This window comes from Hyaena hyaena, unplaced genomic scaffold (genome assembly GCF_003009895.1).
Source record: "Hyaena hyaena isolate Hyena2069 unplaced genomic scaffold, ASM300989v1 scaffold_675, whole genome shotgun sequence".
Lineage (NCBI taxonomy): Eukaryota > Metazoa > Chordata > Mammalia > Carnivora > Hyaenidae > Hyaena > Hyaena hyaena.
The window spans coordinates 129812-141545 of record NW_024081303.1 but is presented as its reverse complement, the minus strand read 5'-3'; the positions used below and the strand labels follow the sequence as shown (position 1 = coordinate 141545).

The 11734-nt window shown below is 38.6% G+C and overlaps 1 protein-coding gene across 2 annotated transcripts in view; it reads left to right on the top strand.

Moving 5' to 3' along the window:
• Window positions 1-11734, top strand: part of KIAA2026 (KIAA2026 ortholog) — a 106414-nt gene continuing 94680 nt past the window's right edge. For both annotated transcript variants that reach the window (XM_039217121.1, XM_039217120.1), the window contains exon 1: window positions 1-834. In XM_039217121.1, the coding sequence (XP_039073052.1) occupies window positions 245-834 (590 nt within the window). In that variant the 5' untranslated portion in view covers window positions 1-244. The remainder of the gene's footprint in view (window positions 835-11734) is intronic.

The window sequence follows — 11734 nt, the reverse complement described above, 5'->3', positions numbered from 1 at the left end:
GAGAGGAGGGCATCTAGGCTCTCCTCTTCTCTCCCCCCTCCCCCGCGCGACATGTAACCCCGCCCCGCCGGCTACAAGCTGAAGACCCCAGCGGGTAGCGAGGGGAGCGGGCGGCTGAGAGCAAAGCCCGATGTGGATGGGGCTGCGGGGCAAGGCTGAGCCCTGAGGAAGCGGCCCGCGCTCACGCGTTCCCCGGCGCCTCGAGCGGCCTCTTCACACGCCCCAGCGTGGTTCTTCCGGGGCCATGAGCGTGCCCGAGACGCCGGGGGAGATGGAGCCTGCCGGGGAGGAGGAGCGGCCGCCACCAGCGGCCAAGGAAGAGGATTATGAGGAGATGGCAGTGGCGGTCCCGGCCTCAGGGCCGACTCAAGGGAGCAGTGCCCCCTTGCGGGAGGATGAGGACGACGAAGAGGAAGAGGAAGAAGCGATGGTGGTCGTGGGCGGTGGCTGCAAGGAGCAGGAGCTGACCTACGAGCTGCAGCAGGGCTACCGCATTCTGGGCGAGTTCTTGCAGGAGAAGCACCGGGGCCTCACTGCCCCCTTCCTGCAGCCCTTGGGGGGCGTTGCCATCGGGGAGGATGAGGTGGCCGAGGGGCAGCGCAGCGGGAGCCGGGGCGGTCGCGCCCTCCCGCAGCAGCTCGGGCAGGGCGTGTGTCTGCTGAAGATGGAGGAGAAGTTCGCCAGCGGCCAGTATCGGGGCATCACCGAGTTCGTGGCTGACTTCAGGTTGATGCTGGAGACATGCTACCGCCTGCATGGAGTGGACCATTGGATCTCCAAACAGGGCCAAAAGCTGGAGATGATGCTGGAGCAAAAGTTGGCGCTTCTTTCTCGGTAAGTGAGTCCTGTCCCCAGTGGGACTGATGGAGTGACACAAACATCCTCGCACGTGTCCGAAGATGGGTTGGGTAAGGGGGCGTAGTTGATACGTGTAGAGTTGGTGTTGCAGAACCTCGGGAGGAGGAGCAGCCCTGAGTGGGGGCTGCAGAGGTGTGGTGGGTGTGGGCTGAATCTACGCACTACCCAAATGGAAAGCTGAAAGGGAGTCGAGTTCTGAGCGCAGAAGAACACGTAAAGTTTGTAGATGTAAAGTAAAATATTGACTATAGGAGGAATTACGGGGTAGGTTAGAGGGAGAGTTTTAGTGAGGTGGAAGATGGACCCGCAACTTTTAGACAATTTTACCTTGACATTAGAAAAAGGATTTAGGATGAAATATCGTTGGAAAAATGTGTTTGTCTCATGTAGAAAGATGGACGTTTCAAACTGTTTAAAAAGTGTATCTTTTCACAACCCATGCCGACGTCGGAAATTTAAGGATTGTTTTTAAATGATTGATTACTCTGTCGTATTTCTGATCTGTTCTCTTAGCTTCGCATGAGCAGACTGAATTTTAACGATAATAGTGGATGCGTCAACACAAAATTTTTAAAACGTTTAGACATTTGTGTTTATTCTACCAGAAATCATAGTCATTTCAGATGGCACTGTGCTCTTGGTATCATCCACTCAAATAGCCAGAGTCAGTTATTGTTCCTTAGAAGAAATAATGTAACACAAGAGATACTAAGATAAACATATTTATAAACCTATATTTGATGTGCACCAGATTTCTCAAGTGGAAATTCTTCATGAATAGAAAAATAATTGAATGTTGGAAATGGTAGTTGAAGTGAAATAGTAATTTGATTCTTTACTAGCTTAGTGAACTTGAACAAGTCACTACCGTTTTGGCTTCAGATAATAATAGTATCTCATGGGGTTGCTGTTGGATTAAATGAATTAATAAATATAAAGTCAACAGTGTCGGTTCCAATTTTAGTATATGTGCTGCCAAAGTGAGCACAACAGTGTCAGTTCCGTAGTTAGTCTGATGTAAGTTTTAACCATTACAATATTAGCAATAGTCGCTGAATAAATGAGTATTTTCCTCGTATCTAATTGGGTCTTATACTAGTGCTTTTATGGAATAGCTTCTGAGAAGTTGTAGATTTTTGGTCCTTGATTTATTTTATTTTATTTTTATTTATTTTATTTTAATTAATTAATTTTTGAGAGAGAGGAAAAGAGAGAATCTAAGCAGGCTCCACACTTAGTGCAGTGCCTGACTTTAGGCTCTATACCATTGCCTTGGGATCATGACCTGAGCCTAAATCAAGAGTTTAACTCTTAACTGATTGAGCCACCCAGGGATCCCTGGTTCTGTATTTATAATGGTAATTTAAAAATAATGTAATATATCATTGACTTCCCATATGATGTTTTCAAGGCTATCAGTGACTTCTTTCACTGAAAACAGTAGTTAACCTAGTGCTTGACTCATTAGAGGACCTTTATTTAAGGAATTCCTCCTTGAATCCTTTCATAAAATACAATCATTTGGTAATGATTATTCACAGGTTTACTTTTAATACTTTATTAATGATATTATACTTGTGTGTTTGTTACTGTTGCCTCCACAGATTCATTATAGATATGATTCACATAAAAAAAAACAGTCCATTCACATATCACTATGTTTAAGTGATAAAATATACCCCAAGTTGATGTCACAAGATTTTAGACTTGGAAAACACTATAGCATTCATCTAGTCCAAGCATCCAATTTTACAGATGAGGAAACAGGGCTTTAGAATGAGATTGTATGAAAGTACTAAGAAGTAGCATATTGGTTTGGATGAATTACAGGTACTTTCAAAAGTATTGTGTGTATAATAAATATCTTTTGAGTCCTACAAAAGAGCAGGAGACTGTTGTACATAATGTTAATTTCTGAATACTTACAATGATTCCTGGTGGCAGATTCTCAGAATGGTGTATTCTCATATGGTCTAATAGCATCCATACTTAGAAATTAAATTTAAGGGGCATTTGGGTGGCTCATTGGTTAAGCGCCTGACTTTCGCCAAGGTTATGATCTCGTAGTTCGTGAGTTCCAGCCCCACATTGGACTTTGTGCTGACAGCTTGGAGCCTGGAGCCTGCATCGGGTTCTGTGTCTCCCTCTCTCTCTGCCCCTCCCCTGCTCGCACTCTGTCTCTCTCTCCCTCTCTCTCTCTCTCAGAAATTAACATTAAAGAAAATTAAACTTAAAACATTCTATTGTTATAAACATAATAATGTACTTCTAACATTATTAGTTCAAGAGATAAAATTCTTGCATTTTAGTAGAAAAAACTAATACGATGGTCTCAGACAGATAAGGTTTTGAGTCCTTCATTTTATTGTATTTGATGTAGGTAAACGTTTTGTAAATAAGAAGTTTTCCAGACCACATTTGCAGATACTAGGAATTCATTTCTTTAATAGCCTAAAATCTGTGTTATTAATAAATACTGTGAGTGGGCATACTTTGAGAAAAGTGTGGATTACAACTGGTATAAATTAACTGGTATAGGTTCCCATAACAGCATTCTGTGGACTGGGCACATGAGTATGATTTTTGGCAGTTGACTCAGATACCTTATTTGAAAATACATGGTATGTGGTAATTTAGTAATAAAAAATATCTCTTAGATATTAAGTTTTCTTTTGTTTAATATATATTTGTAAAGTACTGAATTTTCATTTTTAGATTACTGTAAAGAGAACTTTATAGCTGCTCCATTTTCATTTTTAGATTACTGTAAAGAGAACTTTATAGCTGCTCCATATATTGCTGAGCTTTTAGGGAACAAGAAATAAGGTACATTAAGAAAATGCCACAGTATCATTTAGTACCAATAGCTTTAGTACCCTGGACTATGGACACAGTGTTTAATTTGAATCTCAGTCTAGTCATTTGTACTATCAGAGTATTAGTCTAGATTATTTAATTGTGCAAATAAGTATCTGCCAAAGGTAGACATTCAACTCCCTGAGATCAAAAGATAAATCCTGTGCCCTTAAGTGGTTTATAGTTGGGTAGAGAAACAGAAAGTTAAACAGATAATGATTCTATAATGAACATACAAATAGGTACAAGGGGAATTTAAGAGGGAGACCTAAATCTGAATGGGAATAAGTGTGGGGATGGCAAGTGAGAGGAGGAAATGAGAAGGGGGAAAGAGATTAGGTAAAAGATAACATAAAAACATTTATACTTGAGTAATTATTGAAGGAGTTGAAGATTGCTGCTGGATTTTTTTTTGGAGGGCTTCAGGGGGGCATTGTAGAAAACTTACATATAGTGAATGCAAGGTATGACATGTAGTGTTTCTGAGAACTGCAGGTGATTATGACTACAGTGTGGTCTTCAGAGTATAGTTTTCACCCCAGCAGGATGATTGGGGTGAAGGAATAAAAATATTACAACTTCGTATATTCTTGGTTTTTTAAAAAATTATTTTAAAATCTCTATTTACTTTTACTTTTGTGATGTATATAAGACCATTGCATGTATAAAGTATCAACTTATAAATATAATTTTATTATGTATAAGTTTATATAGGTGATATATAACAATTCGTTTTATGTGTATATTTATGATAGCACTAGGACTAAGATTTAGACAACTCTGTTCTCAAAATTATATATTTATATAGATTTATAAAATATAATTTATTGTCAAATTAGCTAATATACAATATGTACAGTGTGCTCTTGATTTTTGGGGTGATTAGCTGTGGTTCATCGTTTATACACAACACCCAGTGCTCATCCCAACAAGTGCCCCCCTCAATACTCATCACCCATTTTCCCCTCTCCTTCCCCATCCACCCTCAGTTTGTTCTCTGTATTTAAGTCTCATGGTTTGCCTCCTCCCTCTCTGATTGAAATTATTTTTTCCCCTTCCCTTCCCCCATTGTCTTCTATTAAATTTCTCCTGTTCCACATATGAGTGAAAACATATGGTATCTGTCCTTCTCTGACTATTTCACTCAGCATAATGCCTTCCAGTTCCATCCATGTTGCTGCAAATGGCATGATTTCATTCTTTCTCGTTGCCAAGTAGTATTCTATTATATATATAAACCACATCTTCTTTATTCATCAGTTGATGGACATTTAGACTATTTCCATGATTTGGGTATTGTTGAAAGCGCTGCTGTAAACATTGGGGTACACGTGCTTCTATGAATCAGCACTCCTGTATCCCTTGGATAAATTCATAGTAGTGCTATTGCTGGGTCATAGGTAGTTCTATTTTTAATTTTTTGAGGAACCTCCACACTGTTTTCCAGAGCAGCTGTACCAGTTTGCATTCCCACCAACGGTGCAAGAGGGTTCCCATTTCTCCACATCCTTGCTAGCATCTGTAGTCTCCTGATTTGTTCATTTTAGCCACTATGTTCAATGTGAGGCGGTATTTCAGTGTGGCTTTGACTTGTATTTCCCTGATGATGAGTGACATTGAGCATCTTTCCATGTTGTCTGTTGGCCATCTGGATGTCTTCTTTGGAAAAGCATGTGTTCATGTCTTCTGCCCATTTCTTCACTGGATTGTTTTTGAGTTTGGTAAGTTCTTTATAGATTTTGGATACCAACCCTTTATCTAACATGTCATTTGCAAATATCTTTTCCCATTCCGTTGGTTGCCTTTTAGTTTTGTTCATTGTTTCCTTTGCAGTCCAGAAGCTTTTTATCTTGATGAGGTCCCAATGGTTCATTTTTGCTTTTTATTCTCTGGCCTTTGGAGACGTCAAGAAAGAAATCGCTGTGGCTATGGTCAAAAAGGTTGTTGGCCTGCTTTCTCCTGTAAGGTTTTGATGGCTTCCTATTTCACATTTAGGTCTTTCATCCATTTTGAGTTTATTTTTGTGTATGGTTATAAGAAAGTGGTCTAGTTTCATTCTTCTGCATGTTGCTGTCCAGTTCTCCCAGCACCATTTGCTAAAGGGACTGTCTTTTTTCCACTGGGTACTCTTTCCTGCTTTGTCAAAGATTACTTGGCCATACATTTGTGGGTCCAATTCTGGGTTCTCTATTCTATTCCATTGGTCTGTGTATCTGTTTTTGTGCCAGTACCATACTGTCTTGATGATTACAGCTTTGTAGAAGAGGCTAAAGTCTGGGATTGTGATGCCTCCCACCTTGGTTTTCTTCTTCAGTGTTACTTTGGCTAAGAGAGGAGGAGGCAAGATGGTGGAGAAGTGGGGAGCTCTGTATAATATTACTTGGGCTACTTGGGGTCTTTTGTGGTTCCACAGAAATTTTAGGATTGTTTGTTCTAGCTTTGAGAAGAATGTCAGTGTAATTTTTATTGGGATTGCATTGAATGTGTAGATTGCTTTGGGTAGTATTGACATTTTAGCAATATTTATTCTTCCAATCCATGAGCATGGAATGTTTTTGTGTCTTCTTCAGTTTCCTTCATAAGCTTTCTATAGTTTTCAGCATACAAATCTTTTACATCTTTGTTTAGGTTTATTCCTAGATATTTTATGGTTCTTGGTGCAATTGTAATTGGGATCAGTTTCTTTATTTCTCTTTCTGTTGCATCATTGTTGGTTTATAAAAATGTAACTGATTTCTGTACATTGATTTTGCACCCTGAGACTTTGCTGAATTCATTTATCATTTCTGGGAGTCTTTTGGTGAAGTCTTTCAGGTTGTCCTTGTACATATCCTGTCGTCTGTAAAAAGTGAAGGTTTGACTTCTTCATTGCCAGCTTTGATACCTTTTATTTCATTTTGCTGTCTGATTGCTGATGCTAGGACTTCCAACACTATGTTAAACAACAGTGGTGAGAGTGGACATTCCCGTCGTGTTCCTAATCTCAGGCGGAAAGCTCTCTGTTTTCCCCAGTGAGGTTGAGGTTAGCTATTGGCTTTTCATACATGGTTTTTATGATACTTAGTCATGTTTCTTCTATCCCGACTTTCTTGAGGGTTTTTATTAAGAAAGGATGTTGTTTTTTTGTCACATGATTTTTCTGCATCTATTGACAGAATTATGTGATTCTTATCCTTTCTTTTATTAATGTGTTGTATCACATTGATTGATTTACGATTATTGACCCAGCCCTGCATCCCAGGAATGAATCCCACTTGATCATGGTGGATAATTCTTTTTATATGCTGTTGAAGTATCTTGATTTGCTAGTTGATTTGCTAGTATCTTGTTGAGAATTTTTGCATCCATGTCCATCAGGGATTGATGGCCGGTAGTTCCCCTTTTTTTGTGGAGTCTCTCTCTGGTTTAGGAATCAAGATAATGCTGGCTTCATAGAATGAGTCCAGAAGTTTTCCTTCCATTTCTGTTTTTTGTTTTGTTTTGTTTTGTTTTTTTGGAACAGCTTGAGAAGGATAGGTATTAACTCTGCTTTAAATGTCTGGTAGAATTCCCCAGGGAAGCCATCTGATCCAGGACTCTTATTTGTTGGGAGATTTTTGATAACTGATTCCATTTCTTCATTAGTTATGGGTCTGTTCAAATTTTCTATTTCTTACCGTTTGAGTTTTGGTAGTGTGTGGGTGTCTAGAAATTTGTCCATTTCTTCCAGGTTGTCCAGTTTGTTGGCATATAGTTTTTCATAGTATTCTCTCATAATTGCTTGTGTTTCTGAGGGATTTGTTGTAATAAATCCATTTTCATTTGTGATTTCATCTATTTGGGTCCTGTCTCTTTTGTTTCTGAAAAGTCTGGCTAGGGGTTTATCAGTTATGTTTATTTTTTCAAAAAACCAGCTCTTAGTTTCATTGATCTGTTTTACTTTTTTTTGTATTCTATATTGTTTATTTCTGCTATTATCTATATTATTTCTCTTCTGCTGGGTTTAGGATTCTTTGTTGTTCTGCTTCTAGTTTCTTTAGGTGTGCTGTTAGATTTTGTATTTGGGATTCTTCTTGTTTTTTGTGCTAGGCCTGAATTGCAATGTATTTTTCTCTTAGGACTGCCTTTGCTGCATCCCAAAGGTTTTGGACTGTTGGGTTATCATTTCCATTTGTTTCATATATTGTTTAATTTCTTCTTAATTGCTTGGTTGACCCATTCATTCTTTAGTAGGATATTCTTTCACCTCCATGAATTTGGAGTTTTTCCAAACTTTTTCCTGTGGTAGATTTCAAAGTTACAGCATTTAATCTGAGTGTGTATAGTATGATCTCAGTTATTTTGTATTTATTGAGGGCTGCTTTGTGACCCAGTATGTGATCTTTCTTGGAGAATGTTCCATGTACACTTGAGAAGAAAATATATTCTGCTGCTTTAGGATGAAAAGTTCTAAATATACCTGTCAAGTCCATATGGTGCAGTGTCTCATTCAGAGCCATTGTCACTTTATTGATTTTCTGTCTAGATGATCTGTCCATTGCTGTAACTGGAGTGTTAAAGTCCCCTGCAATTACCACATTCTTACCAATAAGATTGCTTATGTTTGGTTTTAGTTGTTTTATATATTTGGGTGCTATCAGGTTTGGTGCATAAACATTTATAATTGTTAGCTCTTCTTGGTGGATAGACCCTGTAATTATTATATAATGCCCTTCTTCTCTTGTTACAGTCTTTAGTTTAAAATCTAGTTTGTCTGTTACAAGTATACATCCAGTAGCATGATAGATGGTTCTCCATCCCCTCACTTTGAATCTGAATGTCCTCAGGTCTAAAATGGGTCTCTTGTAGACAGCATATAGATAGGTCTTTTTTTTTTTTTAATCCATTCTGATACCCTATGTCTTTTGATTGGAACATTTAGTTTGTTTATATTCAGTGTTACTATTGAAAGATGAGGACTTAGAGTTATCCTGTTATCTGTAGGTTTTATGCTTGTAGTGATGTCTCTGTTCCTCTGTGGTCTTTGCAACACTCACAGATTCCCCGTTAGGGCTGGTTTAGTGGTGATGAACTCCTTCAGCTTTTGTTTGTCTGGGAAAACTTTTATCTCCTTTTATTCTGAATGACAGCCTTGCTGGATAAAGGTTTCTTGTCCTCATATTTTTCTTATTCATCACATTGAAAATTTCCTGTCACTCCTTTCTGTCCTGCCAAGTTTCAGTAGATAGGTCTGCTACTACCCTTACCTACTACCCTTGTAGGTTAAGGTCCGTTTATACCTAGCTGCTTTCAGAATTCTCTCTTTATCTATGTATCTTTGTATCATAGCTTAACTATGATATGTCATGCAGGAAATTGATTCAAGTTACATCTGAAAGGAGTTCTCTGTGCCTCCTGAGTTTCAATGTCTCTTTCCTTCCCGAGATTGGTGAAGTTCTCAGCTATGATTTGTTCAAGCACACCTTCTGCCCTTTTCTTCTTCTTCTGGAACTCTTATGATATGGATATTGTTCCGTTTTATCAAATCAGTTAGTTCTCTAATTCTCTGCTCATTATCCAAAATTTTTTCACCTCTCTTTTTGTCAGCTTCATCTTTTTCCATAATTTTATATTCTATTTCACCTATTCTTCCCTCTGCCTCTTCAATTCTTGCTGTCACTGCCTCTAGTTCATTTTGCCCCTCATTTACCATATTTTTAAATTCATCATGACTATATTTTAGTTCCTTGATCTCTGCAGCAATAGATTCTGTTGTTTTCTATGCTTTTTTCAAGTCCAGCGATTAATCTTATGACTATTATTCTAAATTTTTGTTCAATTATATTGTTTATATCTGTTTTGATCAATTCTTTAGCTGTCATTTCTTCCTGGAATTTCTTTTGAGGAGAATTCTTCTGTTTTGTTATTTTTGTCTAGTTTTCTGTCCCTTATGTATTTTAAAAGCTTATTATGTGTCCTGTACCTGCGAGCACTACTATATTAAAGAAGGGTCATACGCTATCCTAGGCCCTACCCTTCAAGAAGTGTTTTTTGGAGAGCGTTACTTGCTGCCTATTGTTGTGACTCTGGTTACTTTATCTCCCTACTTGCAGTGATGTTTTTAATCCTTCACTAGGTGTGCTTTGATTTGATCGTTGAAGTAGTCATGTTCTGTCAGGTTTTCCTGGTGGGTCCCAGGAAGAGATTGTCTTTTTGCCTCCTGGACTTTCGGAGTTCAGAGTCCTTTAGCATCAACATTGCTTTGTTTTAGAGACTAGGGAACTTCAGATCCCCGTACTTCTCTGCCATGTTGGCCCCTCAACCCTCTTAAATGTTTATTTTTGAGAGAGAGAGAGAGCAAGAGCGCACAAGAACCTTGAGGGAGGGGCAGAGAGTGAGGGAGATCCGGGCTCTGCACTGACTTCAGAGAGCCTGATGCGGGGCTTGAACCTACAAACTGTGAGTCATGACCTAAGTTTATGTTGGACACTTAACCTATTAGCCACCCAGGTGCCCTGTAAAATCCATTTTGATATCTCATAGGAAGAGTCCTCTGTGAATTGATTTTTCTTGAAAAGAAATTTTCCAGGACTGAAATTTTTCATATTTTTCTCTAAGATATTTTTTTAAATAGCTGTGTGTGTGTGTGTGTGTGTGTTTAATTAATTAGGCTCCATATCCAACCATGGGCTTGAACTCATGACCCTGAGATTAAGAGTTGCATGCTCTAATGAGTGAGCTAGCCAGGCACCCCTAGTATAGTATAATTTTTAATGGTACAAACATTAATGGAACCAACATTTGCATCACCCATGTTTTTTGTCACTTGTTAAAAGAATTATGTGAGAGAACGGGGCGCCTGGGTGATTCAGTCGGCTAAGTATCTGACTTCTGCTCAGGTCATGATCTCACGATTTGTGGGTTCGAGCCCCGCATTGGGCTCCGTGCTGACAGCTAGCTCAGACCCTGGAGCCTGCTTCAGATTCTGTGTCTCCCTCTCTCTCTGACTCTCCCCTGCTCATGCTGTCTCTCTCTCTCAAAAATAAATAAAACATTAAAAAAATTTTTTAAAAGAATTATGTGAGAGAACAATAGAAATTACTGATTATAAGAATAATTACTGAAATAAGGATGATAACCTCCTCATTCTTGAAATGAAAGATGAAGAGAGAAGTTAGTATCATTACTTACTGTCTATAGACACCAAAATTACTACTTGCTACATCCTCCTAATTCCAGTATGTCTTCAACTTTTTCCAGGTCCCTGCATCTCTTTGTTATGACCTGTTATGTCAGGTAGGCAGGAGGAAAACTTGCCTTAGCTTTCCAATCTTTTCAACTTTGCCATTGTCTGAATCTGAAAGTGCCTTGAATTTATAGCCTGCTACTTTAAAGCTCATCAATACTTGGCACATATTTAGAGGAGTTGGCCAAGAACAGGAAGACAGAGTATCTACCTGATCACTTTGCAGACTTGTCACAACTTTACTGTCTTCTAGGGAACTTGAATATAACCGGACTGTTATATTGTATGAGAGTTAGTGACCCAGTTAGCCTTCTGTTCTGCCTGTACTGAGAAGTGATGGCTTCTGTGTAATAAGGAATAGCTTAGTGGTAGAAGTTATTCAGCAGAGCAGTCCTAACTTACTAAAAATGCTTATCAAAGTTGTTGAAGTTGGTAAGGCACTGAATGCTAGTTTGTTGTAAATAAAAACTTAACCATTATGTCTACCTTGTAGAAAACCAAGAAATAGAAATATATTCTAAGTGAAATACTTGTTCTTTTAAAATATTAGTTATGATGGTTTTCAGTTGTTCTTTTGGAAATTAATTGTTTTTATTTGGTGCTATTTCAGTTACAAACACGGGCCTTGGAAGTTTTTGTTTTGTTTTGTTTGTTTTTATAAGGACTTTTGCAATCCTCATTGAACTTGCCATCTTGAATTTTGCTAATGAATGCCTTCTGTTTAATCCTTGGCTTTCACTTTCTCCTCTCCATCTATTTGGAGATTCAAATAGTTTAGATCACTTCATACTTAAAACTTTTCTCCTTTCCCCTCTA